Consider the following 17,857-nt stretch of genomic DNA (forward strand, 5'->3'; position numbering starts at 1 on the left):
TTTATTAAATGACACTTAATGCCAACAGCCACAAACATTCATAAAGACTCCTTCATGTTTATGAAATGTAATGTCATGGTTATGACCGTGTTATGTCAGTATTATGTAAACTCAAATAAAGTGTTACCCAAAATGTTTCTGAAAGAGCATTATTTGTTGACAGCAGTAGGAACAGTACTCGCCCAAACTAATCCAATATGAAAGATACATTAGAATCAAAACAGAACTCAAAACAACATAACATTGTGAACGTTGGTAGAGTGCAAGGCTGTTGAATTAGACTACATTTGTTTTAGGTGGACCTAATACACTGCCAACTGAGTATATGTTAAAATTAAGTTTGATCGATGCTATGGAATATTTAAATAAGCAGTGATGGGATTATTATTAGGGCTGTCAAAATTAATGCGTTCATTTTTTATGCTTCATTTTTAATATTTAACTCGTTAAAAAAAATTAACGAAATTAACGCAGCTGTGTTTGTTTACTTCATGTGGCGGCTGAGAAACGTAATACGTCTCCATAACAGCAGCCGGCGCTACTCGGTATTGTTGCCCAAGTAATGAAAACTGGCAGCTGATTGGACGAACGCGTCACATGGGTTTGTTTTCTCCGGATATTGAGAGCCAGACTGTCATGGCAGCCGTTCAGAATCCGATCTCATATTGTACTAAAATAGTTCACTGAAACATGTTTCTGAAAACATTTTAAGAGAGAAATAGGCCGCGCAGTTGCTGAATCTGTCTTCATTTCAGATCAACAAAGGTCAGTTTAGAAGATTTTCGTCAGATTTTGAGAGACTAGTCACCTCATTCCGCTCGCCATTTCCTGGTGAGTCCCAACTGCCCTGCCACCGACTGAACATAGGCTCGTTGGAGATGAACTGAACTCTCGGCTCGTTGGAGATGAACTGCGACAGCAGCCGGGGACGGTGACAAAAATCTGCTCTCAAGTCAGACAGTTTCTAGCCGTTTCCAGCAGCCTTCAGCAGGACTAAATAAGCCAAATTGTTGCTGTTGTTGTTCTGAAAGATATTAAACATTCTGAACTTAGCAGAACCTTTCCTTGTTTGGTTTTTTCTTCATATTTGCAAAGTTAAATGTTTTAGCATTTAAATATCCATTATTATAAGCTTCAGTCTCAATTTAAAAAAGCGATTAATCGCGATTAATTACAGCAAATTGTGCAATTAATTAGTTAATTTTTTTTAATCGATTGACAGCCCTAATTATTATTTAATTTTCATGTCAACAGAGATACACCTAGAAGGCCTATTGGAGGATCTGGGGTTGGAGCAGCACTACACAGAGAAGCTATCCCTGAGCACAATACTTCAGATTGACGATAAGACCATTACTGATGAACCTGCTAAGTGTAATTCAGATCTTCCATGGCATTTTCTGAAGAAACTGATGATGGTTAATATGACAGCTAGGAATGTGAAATGTACATCAGTATGTGAGTCCAACTATGATGATCCCTCAGGGAATACAGAGTTAGATCTTGATAATCTGGTCAACAGTCTACGTTCATGTGACATGCTAAACCCCCTTGACCTGATCACTGCTCTCTTTCTGTGTTCTGATGGTTTTGTACGGCAGGAAATGGCCCTCAAAATGTCCATGTGTCAGTTTTCTGTGCCTCTGTTGCTTCCTAATTGTGACACGAATCAGTGCACACTCATGCTTTGGGCCATGAGAGATATTGTTAAAAAGTACAGACCTCAGTCTCTTTTACAATCCAAGGGCTTCATTGAACAAAGAATTGTTCTCTCTGAACTTCCGATGATATCTTTTGTGAGACTGGGTGAAATCTCAATGTCCAAGTCAGAGACCCTCAATAAGTTTCTGAGCAATTCCCCGCAATACCACGATATCTTTATTCATCATAATATGGAGTGTGGTGACAGTCCAAGGAAAATATCCAATGGACTGGCTGAAATAACCTGGTACCTTCCATATGGGAACACAAACATGGATGTTTTCAGTGAGCCAGTGGCTGTAGCTAACCTTCGTGGGGACATTGCTTTGTTTGAAACACAATTTTCTTTTTTGTGTCAGACTTCTGCAGCAGTTTTTGTGTTCTTTGACACTTTGGACTCTGAATGTAAGCAACTTACCAACCAAGACCACAAGGCACAGATCTTCTTGGTGGGTAACCGTCAAAGCAATAATTTCAATTTGAATGTTCTAAAGAAGTTAGCAACCAAGTTGGACTTAACTAACAGGAACATCCTTTTGAAGGCTAAGCACATGAATGATGCAGACTTTGTCAAAATCCTGCGGCAAACAGTCAGCAATGTTGTTGAGAACTCAAAGATAAAGATGGGAATTGAGCAGATGGCTGACATCGCCCATGAACTGGGAATCTGGGTTGATGAAGACTCTGCAGAGTGCCAGGCTGCAAAGAAAAATGCAGATGACATCACTGCAGAAATTCAAAATATCCTTAAATACAAAGAAGCTCAGCTACCCTTGCAAGGCCAAATATTGAAGGAACTGACTTGCTTAGAGAAGGAAGAACGCCGGCTTCGAAAAGTTGGATCTGAGAACATAGAAAAATACAAAAGTGATCTTCAGGTACAGAAAACAAAACTTAGGAGAAAACAGAACTCTTATGACATGTCAAATGCAATGACATATTTCATCAACGCAATATCAAGCCCAGGGATAGAGAGGAGCTATTTCCTGAAATGGATGCGAATGAACCTCGATAATGTGTCCCGAGAAAAACTGTCTGGTCTCAGGGAGCAGTACAAAGAAAAACGCAAAAGTTCAGAGAACAAAGAGGAGATCAAAGACATTGACAGACAACTTTCCAACAGCTCACTGGGGACTGAACACTTCTTCCGTGAAATGGGTCAGATCTATGAAGCTTCACTTTCCCTTCCAGAAACAGACCTATCACGTCAACAATTACAGCATCTGCCCAAACTTTGTGCAGAATTGTTACTTGATGGATTCCCTCTTGAGCTCGTAGATGGAGATGCATCCAACATACCTCTCCAATGGGTGAGTGAGGTTCTCTCTCAGCTCAATAACTTGGTGCCTCCAGAGAGCAAGATACGGGTAGTCACAGTCCTTGGAGTTCAGAGCACAGGAAAGTCCACTCTCCTCAACACCATGTTTGGAGTGCAGTTTGCAGTCAGCAGTGGCCGATGCACTCGAGGTGCCTTTATGTTGCTCATCAGAATCAATGAAGATGTTAAAAAAGAACTCAACTGTGACTTCATGGTGATCATTGACACTGAGGGCTTGAAGTCACCAGAGCTTGCACAACTGGACAATAGCCATGAGCACGACAATGAGCTTGCAACACTTGTTGTGGGGCTGAGTGATATCACCATCATCAATATTGCAATGGAGAATTCAACAGAAATGAAAGACATCCTACAAATAGTTGTGCATGCCTTCCTCAGAATGAAAGAGGTTGGCAAAAGGCCCAAATGTCAGTTTGTTCACCAGAATGTGTCAGATGTTTCAGCCCATGAGAAGAACTCACGAGACAGGGAACTGCTCTTACAACAGCTAAATGAGATGACCCAGGCAGCAGCCAAAATGGAAAAGAAAGAGGAGAACAAGAGCTTCACGGATGTGATGGAGTATAGTCCAGACACTGGGAACTGGTACATTCCTGGACTGTGGAATGGAACCCCACCAATGGCACAAGTCAATGCAGGGTACAGTGAAGCTGTATATGAGCTCAAGAAGAACATAATCCATATTTTGGGAAGTGGTGAGTCATCTCCTAATAATATCTTGGAGTTTACAGAGTGGATGAAAAGCCTTTGGAATGCAGTAAAGCATGAAAACTTCATCTTCAGCTTCAGAAACAGCCTGGTGGCTGATGCATACATGAGGCTCTGCACAGAATTCAACAAATGGGAAAGGGAATTCAAAAAAGCAATGTACACATGGGTGACAAAATCTGAAACAAGAATTTCCAACTACGGTACAGTTGCTGTGACATCTGAGGCATCTGACATGAACAAACTTCTCACAGATTTGAAAAGTGAAGCTTACACAGAGCTGTCTAAATGGGAGACAAAACTCCTTGACAACCTGACACAGTACTTCAGTAAAACAGAGGGTCATGTCTATCTAGTGGAACAATACAGAGAGGTCTTTAAAAACAGTGCAAAGAGCCTTAGACGAGAAATGGAGCGCTCTGTATTTAATCAGCTCACAGCAGCATCTGACATCAGACAGGGAATGTCAAAACTTGATAAAATCAAGGAGAACCACACAAAAGATTTAGAGGAGAGAGTAAGTGGACTGATTGAACGATGTCGGGAGAAAAAAGTCCAGATGACAGACAAAGAGCTTGACAAAGAATTTGATAAGATGTGGAATCAAATGGTAAATGAACTATCCTTTCCTGAACAAAAGGCCACAGATGTCATCGCAAGTGTGTCCCTCTACCTGAGACAAAATCTAGAACGTAAGGGGAGTCATGTTTGTGAATTATTAAGTGAAAAAAACCTCAAAGATTGTGGACTGGAGCCTTTTACATACACAGGGCCAAGAGTTTACATGAGGTTTAAATACACATTCAGCAAGATGTTCAACATTAAAGATCACGTAATGGCTTTGCGAAACATAGCTGATCATATCATAAAGGACTGCACACAGTTTGTGACTGAAAAATTTGAAAAAAAGAACAATTACCATGAGACTTACATCGAGGAGATCCTACACATGATTGATGAGAGGCTGCAAAACTATCAGGATGTTAAGATAGAGATTGAGTTTGAAGTTTCTCTGAAACAGCACATCTGTGGATTTGCAGCCAGAGAGTTTCAGAAACTGCATGAAGAGTTCATACAAATGAATGATCCCTACAGATGTCTGAATCAAAACAAAGAAAAATTTCGAGCTGATTTTAAAGATGTGTTCCATGACCGAGACCAGTGCCAGAAGAAGGCAGAAGAATTCACCAACAGCTGCTTAAAGCCTGCAGTGGAAGACTTTGTCAACCGTTCCTTGGGTCCTGATATCATTGGTGAAATGTTGACAAGCCGGCAGTTGAGCACACGCATGTCCTTCCAGTATTCAGTTTTATTGGATTTGCTCTCAAAGAATGACTTTAAAACCTATCAGAGCTATATTTGCTCATATGAGAAGTATGTGAAGAAATGGATACTCGATCAAATACTGGAACGCTTCTCAAATCAGTCTACGTTGTTTAAGTTTGAGGATCATCATCTCCAGTCAAGTGTCAGAAGCATAAATAATGCCATCAACAAAGCTAAAACAGAAAAGAGTGGCGACTTGAAGACATTTGTTAAAAATGTCTGTCAGGAACTTGGTGATAAACTGGTCATTTCCCAGGATGCTTTTGGTGCTTTCATGATCCTGAACAAGGCAGACCAGGAACAGTTTGCTCACTGGCTCACAGTGTGTGTGAAAGACATGGTGAACGCTCTTGGAGAAAAGTTTAAACGCACTAACATCAAAATGAAGCTAAAACAACTTGATGTGAATCCTCAGAATGAGCTTTTCACCAAACTGATTGGATGTGGTCATCAGTGTCCGTTCTGCAAAGCACCTTGTGAGGCAGGAGGAAGATCCCACACTGAGCACTGGACTTCACTACATCGGCCACAGGGTCTGGGTAGATTCTCGCCGCATGAGACAAGAAAACTTGTCACTGACATATGCTCTTCCTCTGTGATCAGTGACAAACGTTTTCGCTGCAGTGAAACAAATGGTGAATGGCACCCTTACAAGGATTACAGAGATGTTTTCCCAGACTGGAGAATCGCTCCAGATGCAAGTCTTCAGGCATCAGACTACTGGAAATATGTACTGGCAAAGTTCAACAAGCAGTTTGCTGAAGCATATAATGCAGAGCCTGCTGATATTCCTCAAATGTGGAAAGAGATCACTCGTAAACAAGCAGAAGCTAGCATCAAAGAGTCATTTAACATCAAGTAAGAGACTTAATGCTTTGAGATTACAGAGGTGCACGTCCTCCTCACATGGATATTTAGATCTTCTGAAAGACTGAAGATATTATCAGTACACAGTGATTTTACCACTAAGGCTTACAGGAGGAAAATAGAAGAACATCACTGCAATTAGTGCTCACCTTTACCTGAGATCACATTTAACATGTTTAATAAATGATAATCTGCTTTAACTCTGTTTATGTTGAGGACACCATAAATACTATTTTGATACATTGAGTCAGTGTACCTGTTAGGTGCATTTAGTATGTTTAGTTTCTAACCTAAACATCACATTGTTTCTAGTTTGATTAAATCAGACTTTGAATTTATGTTTTTGTGGGACAGATGAATGCCATTATATTGTCACTGAAAAGATGTGCACAGTTAATCAAATGTTTTCTTTTATTTAGTGTTTCTGTCAAACATTTATATTGTTTTAAACACCACTCAGTCTTTATGTGGTATTGTCAAAATAGGACGGACCAGTTTTTTATTATTATCTTATTAAGTATGGTATGTGATTGTTTACCCAAAAGTAAGAATTCATTCGTTTTTGTTTCTGTGAATTATCTGATGCAAAATATTCATTTTCAATGTATCAAAAGATCATTCAGTCTAAATGCCAACATGTAGGTTTTACAAGTTTTGCTTTCCTTCTCTTCTTTCTAGTTGAGTATAATATCCAATTGTGTTACTCAAAATTTTTAAATGCGTTTGTTTTCAATTAAGTATCTGGTTCCAAATATAAAAATGTTTTGTGTCTTTTATTCTGTTTTTTGGTTTGCAACATATCAAATGACATATTTACAAATGTAATCACCTTTTATATGTTAAATGTGTAATTCTTGGAAACTGTAATTCCTGTAATTCCTCTATGGTGTAATAACTGTTTCTGCTGGATCTTGTAGTTTATATCACAAACTGAAGTCAGATCACAAATACATTTATCGTTCTTAAGTTTTCTTTGTGTAATTTTAATGTTTTAATATTTCTCTAACGTGCTGTTCAGTTGATAAAGGCTGTGATTTATTCTGATGTTAGTGTGATGTTGACAGAAGTAAACTGGTGGTGGGACCATAAAACATCACTGACATTAATAAATATCCATATAAAGATGTTAAACATGATGGTTCCTCATCTTGTTAATCAGTTTGTTCAGAGGATGTTACAGAACTGAACTCAGACACAAATATTCTGCTCAACTTTCACACTTCAGCCATGAAATATAATGGACTTTCATTTGATGTATATTATAATCAATATATGTGATTATATGTTATATAACCTTGTGTCTTCATGTGTATTCATGTCTAATGACTAGTTATAATATGTCTGAAGACCCTGACCATGTGGAAACATGTTGATCATTTCATGTTGTACTTTTATTTTTTATTTTGAGTGATTGAATGTATTTACAGTATATATTGGGACCAGAGGGTAGTGTGAGTGGTGACTGGTAGCTGGAGAGGTACCAGTCATCCTCCTGGAAACTACCTAACTGATCACTGTGCTGTGCATGTTAATCCATATCAATGCATGTCTATATATCATGACTGATGCAGTTTTCTGTCAAATATTAATAAAGTTTCTGCTTGAAATGAGTTTGCTCAGAGTGTCTTCACTGGATCATCAGCAGCTTTTGGAGTCTGTTGAACTTTCTGCTCAAACTTTCTTCAATAAATGACAATTTGTCTTTGTTATACCATTTTATTTCATAGACTTAGTCCTAGCCTCACTAGAAACACTCATATATATTCACATGTATACATAAAAATAGTGTATACACTTGAAATTAAAATTCTGAATATGTTGATGTGTTGAATCATTGAATATAAATCAGTCTAATAAAGTTCAGGTCAAACACAATATAACTTGTGATGTTTAGTATTTGATATCAAACATTAAATAATTGGAGGACGTGAGAGACAGAAACTCACCACCTTTTGGTAATGTTTCCTTTCATGTTTCAGTTGGACCTTGAGACATGATCAGCCAATCAGAAAACACTCCTATTATTATTTTGTTTAACAATAATTGTGTTGTCTTCCTGTCGACAGCTTTTTGTCATTCTGGGTAAAAAATGAAAACCTTTTTGTTTTCCAATTTTTTGGTTTTTCTACACTGTTTTGAAGCTTTTTTCCACAATTCTTTTGTCACTTTTTCCAATGTCTGCCGATTTTAGTGTTTTTTTTAAGTTTGTGTAGTTTTTTTATCAAGATTTGAAACCTTTTCTGACTTTTTCTGGGACTTTTTTTCCAAGTTCTTTTTCTGATGTCTGTCGGGTTTTTTTTTTTACTTTTTGAAGCATTTCTGTCACTTTTTTTCAACCTATCAATTTTTTCAAATATAAAATCTAATAAAATACCCTGATCATTTATTTTACACTAAACAACATTGTATGGAATCATCCACATTATTTTTTTTGGACAATTTGTTGAAAGAAACCCACAGTTTTGATAAAGACAACAGGAGGGATAAATACAGAAGAGAATCAGTTTGGGAGTCTGATAACTGATGATGTGAAACAAAGTTTATTATCCAATCAGAAAGAGGATTTGAACATGTTTTATTTGGTGACTCCTTTTGTATCAGTGAGTTTCTCTGTTTCTATTTAGTATTTTATTGGTTGTTATGCTAATTATGTTTCATTGTTTTAAACTGGGTTGTTATTAAAAAGTGTCATTTAAATCTCTGATCTCCAACTTAACCTGCTCCCGACCAGAGACCAGAGGCCTGGACTACGAAGCAGGATCAACATGTCCTGGATCTCTTTCAGTAATCCGGCTTCACTAACCCTAACAAGTGTGGTCCGGATAACCTGTACTACGACGCTGGTTATCAACTAGTTCAGTCAACTCAGGGTTTCCCAATCCAGCAGCGCGCGCATTCACATAAAAGAGGCGGGGTTTACACAGCACGATCAATCGCAAACATCTACCAAAGCCGCATGTTATATATAGGAAGAGCAAACTATAATTCTACATAAATATGAAGGACACAGACACGGTTTTACAGGGAAAACACAATACAGTCGCTGCTTCCTGAAACAGGAAGGAAAGCTGGCAAAAAAAGAAAATAGCCGACGCTGTAGATCTGGGGTCGGCAACCTTTTTGATATGAAGTGCCCTTTTCAAAATTTCTTGTTTATTAGTGTGCCATGTTAACATTAATTTTTTTTATGACATCACATCAAAATGTAATATCCAGGGAATCTGTAATAATCAGGACCTTGTAATTATTATTATTATTGTATATTATTATTATGGAAACATGGTTTTAGTATGCAGTCCTGATTGGTGGAAAATGGGCTGACAAAAATATCACTGTCAAAGAGCCTGAAGGAAAAGTTGTGGAAAAGCCCAGCTTTAATGACGAATGGACTGATAAGCAGGTCCTGTATGCCTCATTTTCAATGAAACGATGCTGTGGCAAAATAATAACACAACCAGCATCATTATCAAGAATGAAGAACATAACGATTGCGTCATTCACGTGCATATTAAGTAGCCACATGTATTTGTTTTGGTCTTATAATGCGTCCATATATACTGCTCCAGCGGTGAGGATGGTTTCTTCAGACAGCTTAAGTTTATAAGAATTTGTCCAAATGTCAAGATTCCCTGCAAACTAAGAAAAATAGACTACAAACCGACAGCTTTTCTTTTAGCTTGTTTTGTAAAATTAGCTATTTGCAGACTAGAGTAGAGCTGTGTTTGCGTAAAACAGCGCCCTGGACTAGAGTGGACTGAGCAGACAGAGCAGATTGAAATATCGCTTTCTACATGTTGATGCCGGTCTACACAGCTGAGTGAACTGATAAGTTTTGACTTTTAACTCCCGAAGGTTTAATTGTAGCCTCCTTACAGTAACGAGACCAGCGTTAGTTCATCTGCCCCAGCGGCCGTCGGTAATCCTCTTTGTATTGTTCCCAGTCAGAGATATGAGTCGATCAAACTACCGTAAATAACAGGTCGCGCACAGGCGCCCATTTATGTTTTCCTCCGTGGGTGCTCACACAACTAACTGAGTATTGATTGGTCAGTAGGTGGTGCTTTAACACTGAGTATTGATTGGTCAGTAGGCGGTGCTTTAACACTGAGTATTGATTGGTCAGTAGGTGGTGGTCTGAGTAGTGATTGGTCAGTAGGTGGTGCTTTACACTGAGTATTGATTGGTCAGTTGGTCAACACTGTAGGGTCAGTAGGGGTGCTTTAACACTGAGTATTGATTGGTCAGTAGGCGGAGCTTTAACACTGAGTATTGATTGGTCAGTAGGCGGTGCTTTAACACTGAGTATTGATTGGTCAGTAGGTGGTGCTTTAACACTGAGTATTGATTGGTCAGTAGGCGGAGCTTTAACACTGAGTATTGATTGGTCAGTAGGCGGTGCTTTTACACCAGTTGATCTCTGATCTCCAACTTAACCTGCTCCCGACCAGGTTAGGTGTTCAGCATGAGTTACCACGGCGATTGAACCCGGTAACACCTTGGTGTGAAATTGTACGTGTTTGTGTCACGGGACATACCGAACATCCTGTACCAAAAGGTTTCAGGATGAATACCGTTACAGCCCTAATTGATAAATTGTAACATGACACAAACTGCAAAAGGTCAGTTCAGATTGTTCACTTGTGTGATTTTGAAATGTTGAGACACATGCTGCCTTCACTTGAAACACAGTAAACACAGTCCCACTTGTACCAATACACCAGTTTACCTGCATGTTAGTTTGTTTTAGCTAGGGATAGTATCCTAGATGTATTTATCCAGAGGCCTGAGGCCTGTACTACTAATCCAGATCAACATGTCCTGGATCTCTTTCAGTTATCCGGCTTCACCTAACCTAACAACCACGGTCCAGCATAACCTGTATTACGACGCTGGTTAACAACTAGTTCAATCAACCGAGGCTTTCCCAATCCAGCGGGGCGCGCGTTCACATAAAAGAGGCGGGGTTAGTTCACCACGACCAATCACAAACATCTACCAGAGCCGAATATTTTAAACAAGAAGAGCGAACTATAATTGTACATAAATATGAAGAACACAGACACGTTTTACAGGCAAAATGCAGGAAGGAAAGCTGGCAAAAAAAGCTGACGCTGTTTTACGTAAATCGCAACGCTTATCCTATACTTTGAAATATATAAAATGGACCAATAGACCCCGTTGCTCTGGACGGAGACCAGTGAAGGATATTAGAAGCACTTTTCCGGTGATCTCTTGCTTTACTGCGCAGCCTCCAACTGACAGAGACAACCTAGATGTGACGTGAGCAACGTGTCTGAAAGTGTGAAGTCTTCTGGTAGCTGTGAGAGAGAAATCTCAATCATTCCCAATCTCACAGAGACGGAGAGTGTAGGTATATGTAAGGAGATAACATAGACACAGGCTAATTACTGATCACTAACATGCTAGTTAACATTAGTAATTACTGATCACTAACATGCTAGTTAACATTAGTAATTACTGATCACTAACATGCTAGTTAACATTAGTAATTACTGATCACTAACATGCTAGTTAACATTAGTAATTAAACCTAAACAGCTAATGGAAGTCCAAACTGCCTGTGAGCTTCTCCTGTACTATACGGTAATTCCTCTACTGTGTGACAGTAAGTCTCGTGGTTATGACCCAATCGTTAGCCTATTGTTATAAAAGCGTCGGAGCCATAACGTGAGCTACAAGGTAATGGAGCCTTTTATACATTGTCGTGTTTCTCTAGAAATAAACAACGGACAACTAGAGTCTTTAAACGCTTCAGATGTAAAGTTATTCGCAGTCAAGTGACGTAAAAAAAAAATGGCGGTCAGTGTAATGCTAACAAGAGGTGATCGCTTCGTAGCAACAAAATGGCGCCATTGGATCGCCCTTGATCCTATCACCATCACTTCCAGTGATGTAGTCTACTGAGTATTGATTGGTCAGTAGGCGGGGCTTTAACACCGCCTACTGACCAATCAATACTCAGTGTTAAAGCACCGCCTACTGACCAATCAATACTCAGTGTTAAAGCACCGCCTACTGACCAATCAATACTCAGTGTTAAAGCCCCGCCTACTGACCAATCAATACTCAGTGTTAAAGCACCGCCTACTGACCAATCAATACTCAGTGTTAAAGCTCCGCCTACTGACCAATCAATAGGTTGATTGATAGACTGACCACCGTCAAGAAGACCAAGAGGAGAGAGAGAGAGAGAGAGAGAGAGAGAGAGAGAGAGAGAGAGAGAGAGGAAGGAGAGAGAGGAGAGAGAGAGAGAGAGAGAGAGAGAGAGAGAGAGAGGGAGAGAGAGAGAGAGAGAGAGAAGGAGAGAGAGAGAGAGAGAGAGAGGAGAGAGAGAAGGAAAGAGAGGGAGAACAGATGAGAGAGAGAACTAGAGAACTAGAGAGAGAACAGATGAATGGAGAGAAAGAACTAGTAACTAAAGAGAACAGAGAATGAGAGAGTAACTAAAGTAACTAGTAACTAAATCTGTAACAGATGAATGTAGCGGAGTAACTAAAGTAACTAGTAACTAAAGCTGTAACGGATGAATGTAGTGGAGTAACAAAGTAACTAGTAACTAAAGCTGTAACAGATGAATGTAGCGGAGTAATTAAAGTAACTAGTAACTAAAGCTGTAACAGATGAATGTGGTGGAGTAACTAAAGTAACTAGTAACTAAAGCTGTAACACATGAATGTAGTGGAGTAACTAAAGTAACTAGTAACTAAAGCTGGAACAGATGAATGTAGCGGAGTAACTAAAGTAACTAGTAACTAAAGCTGTAACAGATGAATGTAGTGGAGTAACTAAAGTAACTAGTAACTAAAGCTGGAACAGATGAATGTAGCGGAGTAACTAAAGTAACTAGTAACTAAAGCTGTAACACATGAATGTAGTGGAGTAACTAAAGTAACTAGTAACTAAAGCTGGAACAGATGAATGTAGTGGAGTAACTAAAGTAACTAGTAACTAAAGCTGTAACAGATGAATGTAGTGGAGTAACTAAAGTAACTAGTAACTAAAGCTGTAACAGATGAATATAGTGGAGTAAAAAGTACAATATTTCTCTCTGAAATGTAGTGGAGTAGAAGTAGAAAGTGGCATGAAAAGAAAAGACTCAAGTAAAGAACAAGTACCTCAACATTTGGTACTGAAGTACAGTACTGGAGTAAATGTACTTAGTTACATTTCAACAGCACTCTAAACCAGTGGTTCTCAAATGGTATACAGCATTGCCCTGGGGGTACTTTGGAGTACTGCAGGGGTACGTGAACTTTTTGCAAAATGCTCATATAAAAATATGTCATGAATGATTCCTAAAAGAATAATATAATATAATAATGAATGAATGAAGTGATGGATTCTGAACATTTGAAATGTAGCATTTAATGTAATCTCAGTTACAAGGTTGTTGTTTAGTAAATATATCACTGCAGACACTGTATTGTTCCTCTTTATATAGGTGTAAACATTATTTTGGGCAGGTCAGGGGGTACTTGGCTTAAAAACACAATTCAAAGGGGGTACATTATTGAAAAAAGTTTGAGAACCCCTGCTCTAAGCTACTACAGAGTCCCCTGCTCCTGAATAGTACATTTGACCTACTTTTATGACTTTGACCAATGAGCGGCGCTGTTGGCTCTGACCAATGAGCGGCGCTGTTGGCTCGGTAGTGTTCACCATGGTAACGGAACGCCTGTGCTGTTGTGTGTGTGTGAAACCAAACATTGAGAGACTGAGCCGCCTCGGTAACTCATCATAACTCATCATAACTCATCATAACTCATCATAACTCATCATAACTCATCATAACTCATCATAACTTCATCAACAACGGAGAAAAGTCGACGTTAAGTTTGACATCTTGATGTTTTTAAAATGCTGCTGAGTCAAAGAAGAACAAAATGTCGGGAGTTCACGGGACCGACGCCTCATTCAGTCGCTTTGGTGAGACACGGCACACACACACACACACACACACACACACACACACACACACACACACACACACACACACACACACACACACACACAAACACACACACACACACACACACACACACACACACACACACACACACACACACACACGGCACACACACGGCACCAACTGACAACTAGCTACGGTTTAAACCAACGGTCAGAAAACCTGCCTAACTAGTTTAGCTAACCATCTGTAATCTGTGTAACTAGCTAAACCATCTGATTGTGTGTGTGTGTGTGTGTGTGTGTGTGTGTGTGTGTGTGTGTGTGTGTGTGTAATCTGTGTAACTAGTTTATATAGGTCAGAGGTGTTTAAAGTCCAGTTTAATTCACCATAAACCAAACGGTTAAAAACTAACTTAAGACTAAAAAACAGGCTGTGTTACATCTATACTTCTAGTCAACTTCAGTCAGTTATTTTTGGGTAATTTGGTCGGAAAGAAACCAACATTTCTTATAATGAAAGTTAGAAAACAATAGAAGGTTAAATACATGTTGGTGAAATCTCTGTCTATCACTGGAGGAGGTAACTACTATAGGTCTATGGTCCACTGATAATATTAATATTCTATCACTGGAGGAGGTAACTACTATAGGTCTATGGTCCACTGATAATATTAATATTCTATCACTGGAGGAGGTAACTACTATAGGTCTATGGTCCACTGATAATATTAATATTCTATCACTGGAGGAGGTAACTACTATAGGTCTATGGTCCACTGATTATATTAATATTCTATCACTGGAGGAGGTAACTACTATAGGTCTATGGTCCACTGATAATATTAATATTCTATCACTGGAGGAGGTAACTACTATAGGTCTATGGTCCACTGATAATATTAATATTCTATCACTGGAGGAGGTAACTACTATAGGTCTATGGTCCACTGATAATATTAATATTCTATCACTGGAGGAGGTAACTACTATAGGTCTATGGTCCACTGATAATATTAATATTCTATCACTGGAGGAGGTAACTACTATAGGTCTATGGTCCACTGATAATATTAATATTCTATCACTGGAGGAGGTAACTACTATAGGTCTATGGTCCACTGATAATATTAATATTCTATCACTGGAGGAGGTAACTACTATAGGTCTATGGTCCACTGATTATATTAATATTCTATCACTGGAGGAGGTAACTACTATAGGTCTAAGGTCCACTGATAATATTAATATTCTATCACTGGAGGAGGTAACTACTATAGGTCTATGGTCCACTGATAATATTAATATTCTATCACTGGAGGAGGTAACTACTATAGGTCTATGGTCCACTATGGTCCAATGATAATATTAATATTCTATCACTGGAGGAGGTAACTACTATAGATCTATGGTCCACTGATTATATTAATATTCTATCACTGGAGGAGGTAACTACTATAGGTCTATGGTCCACTGATTATATTAATATTCTATCACTGGAGGAGGTAACTATAGGTCTATGGTCCACTGATAATATTAATATTCTATCACTGGAGGAGGTAACTACTATAGGTCTATGATCCACTGATAATATTAATATTCTATCACTGGAGGAAGTAACTACTATAGGTCTATGGGCCACTGATTATATTAATATTCTATCACTGGAGGAGGTAACTACTATAGGTCTATGGTCCACTGATAATATTAATATTCTATCACTGGAGGAGGTAACTACTATAGATCTATGGGCCACTGATAATATTAATATTCTATCACTGGAGGAGGTAACTACTATAGATCTATGGGCCACTGATAATATTAATATTATCAACTGTGTGTCTGTGGGGACATCTCCTGGGAAATATCCTGTATTACACTTTTCCTCCAAGTATGAATTCACACTATTGATGAATGGTGAATCAGTAATCTATATAAATGCTTAACCTGGTTGCATTTCAAACAGAGAGAGAAAGAGAGTGTGTGTCTGTGTGTGTCTGTGTGTCTGTCTGTGTGTGTGTGTGTGTGTGTGTGTGTGTGTGTGTGTGTGTGTGTGTGTGTGTGTGTGTGTGTGTGTGTGTGTGTGTGTGTGTATATGTATGTGTCTGTGTGTGTTTAATGTTTAAAGCAAAAGATGAACAATGGATTAATATTCAATAACTGTTCACTAAAATAGAACAGAGTTATGAAATTATTTAATTTCAAAACTCTAAAGGTGTTTACGACCAAAACAAAGTTGTTAAAAAGGTGAAAATGTTTTCCCAAAGCCCAGTCCAGGTCTCCAGATGTCTTGATCTATAACTGTTAAACAAAGATCTTCAGTTTAATAGGATTTAAACAGCAAAGAGAAGGAAACCTCCACATCAGAGAGGCTGAAAAAAGCCTTTTCTGACATCTTTTCTCGACGCTTTTGTTGATTTTATTCAAATTTTATTGTCATTTTTTTGGCATTTTTAAAATTATGTTTTTTTCACTTTTTCCAATTTTTTTGTCACTTTTTTAAACAAGTTTTTGTTGTAGTTCTGATATAGAAAGTTTTAGTAAACGGGTCAGATTTGACCCGGGAGGACAACAGGAGGATTAAATATCTAAAGAATAAGTGTGTGTTTGTGTGATTTGTGTGTCAAACAGAGAGCCAAGTTCCCGTCCAGGAGGCCTGTGGACCATCTGATCCTGGACAGACAGAAGCAGGATGCTGCCAGAGAAGAGATCCAGGACTTCACCAAGAACCAGCAGAGCTTCAACATGAAGACTTGGTGGCTGCAGACTTCAGACCGACGCTTCCTCCAAGGATCCGTCCAGAGACAAGTCGGAGCTGCTCTGACCCAGCAGGAGGTCCACGTGGACCAGAGGAGGGACAGGTTGGTCTCTGGAGTAGGGTTGGGTATCGTTTTTTTTTTTTTCTGATACCGGTGCTAAAACGATACTTTTAAAACGGTGCTTAAACTGAAATATACAGTATATAATACATTTATAATGTATATAATATAAAATATAAAAAGGAGCACAAAACAGTTGGCGACATTAAAGAGCAGCTTGTTTATTGCTAAATGATTGATTCATAATGTAATAAAAATAACTTATAACAATGACTTATGTCACCAGTAGACGAGAAAAACAAGAACCAGATGGTAAAAGGGTATTTTACAATAACTTTGAATGCACCATGAGGCTGGCGAGTTTCAAAAACGCACTGTCCTGTGTTGTTTTTCCTACAACGGCAGCTGTAGTCAGACTGTTACGTCCCGCTGTTGGAATCCTCTCCAGGGAAATCCAGTCACATTTTACACCGCTTAACGTAAGCTGTAGGTAATAAAGTAAATTCATGTTGTGTTTTGACATCTTGACCTCCCTGATTCTTCTCTTTGGGCCTCGGCGGATCATCGCCAGCTCTAACAGACGTTGGAGGTACGCCTGGAAGTCGTAGGTCTAGTAGTCTCTCATAGCCAACTCTATCTCTACAGCACTGTGGAGGAAGGTCTGGCTATACTACGGATGCATTCTGGGATTAGGAAGAAAACTAAGGTTGCAGTGAATCCACATTTTTGGGTTCGGCCGAATACTGAATCCACTGGTTGAGATTCTGGTTGAACCCTCGTCCCATCTTCAGTCCATGAACACAGTAAACACATTATTGAAGTCAACAACGTCCACAGCAGTGTATTTTTCATTTTATTTACATTGCTGCATTTTGGCTGCTGTCTGTAGATTCCTTCATGCACAACTCGTATTACTAATTAGTCTGTGTGGGAAACCCTGGGGCAGCTTCCACGTATGAATGTGGAACTGTGGGAATGTGACAGGTCGTCATTGCAAATGAGAAGTTGTTTTTCTATAGATTTACCTGGATAAAACAAGGTGAGACGCTGCAGTTGTTTGACAGGTTTCTCTGGTCATGTGATTTCAGAGAAATGATTCAGAGGACTGAAAGAAAAGAGACAGACTGAGCGCGCTCAGTTGCTGCTTCACCTGCATCGCCTCACACAGCTG

At 38.9% G+C, this 17,857-nt stretch overlaps 2 protein-coding genes across 5 annotated transcripts in view; both read left to right on the top strand.

The window, feature by feature from the left end:
• The window catches only part of LOC114570779 (interferon-induced very large GTPase 1), a 29,133-nt gene extending 21,582 nt beyond the window's left edge, over positions 1–7,551 (top strand). For all 4 annotated transcript variants that reach the window (XM_028601336.1, XM_028601339.1, XM_028601338.1 and 1 more), the window contains one exon: positions 1,255–7,551. In XM_028601336.1, coding sequence (XP_028457137.1) covers positions 1,255–5,936 — 4,682 coding nt within the window. In that variant the 3' untranslated portion in view covers positions 5,937–7,551. The remainder of the gene's footprint in view (positions 1–1,254) is intronic.
• A 6,085-nt stretch (positions 7,552–13,636) lies between these two features.
• On the top strand, positions 13,637–17,857 carry LOC114570802 (cilia- and flagella-associated protein 53-like). Its single transcript, XM_028601378.1, has 3 exons — positions 13,637–13,888; positions 16,499–16,728; positions 17,775–17,857. Exons 1-3 carry the CDS (start codon positions 13,820–13,822, stop codon positions 17,812–17,814), a joined length of 339 nt encoding a protein of 112 aa, XP_028457179.1. The 5' UTR covers positions 13,637–13,819; the 3' UTR covers positions 17,815–17,857.

This window comes from Perca flavescens, chromosome 16 (genome assembly GCF_004354835.1).
Source record: "Perca flavescens isolate YP-PL-M2 chromosome 16, PFLA_1.0, whole genome shotgun sequence".
NCBI lineage: Eukaryota > Metazoa > Chordata > Actinopteri > Perciformes > Percidae > Perca > Perca flavescens.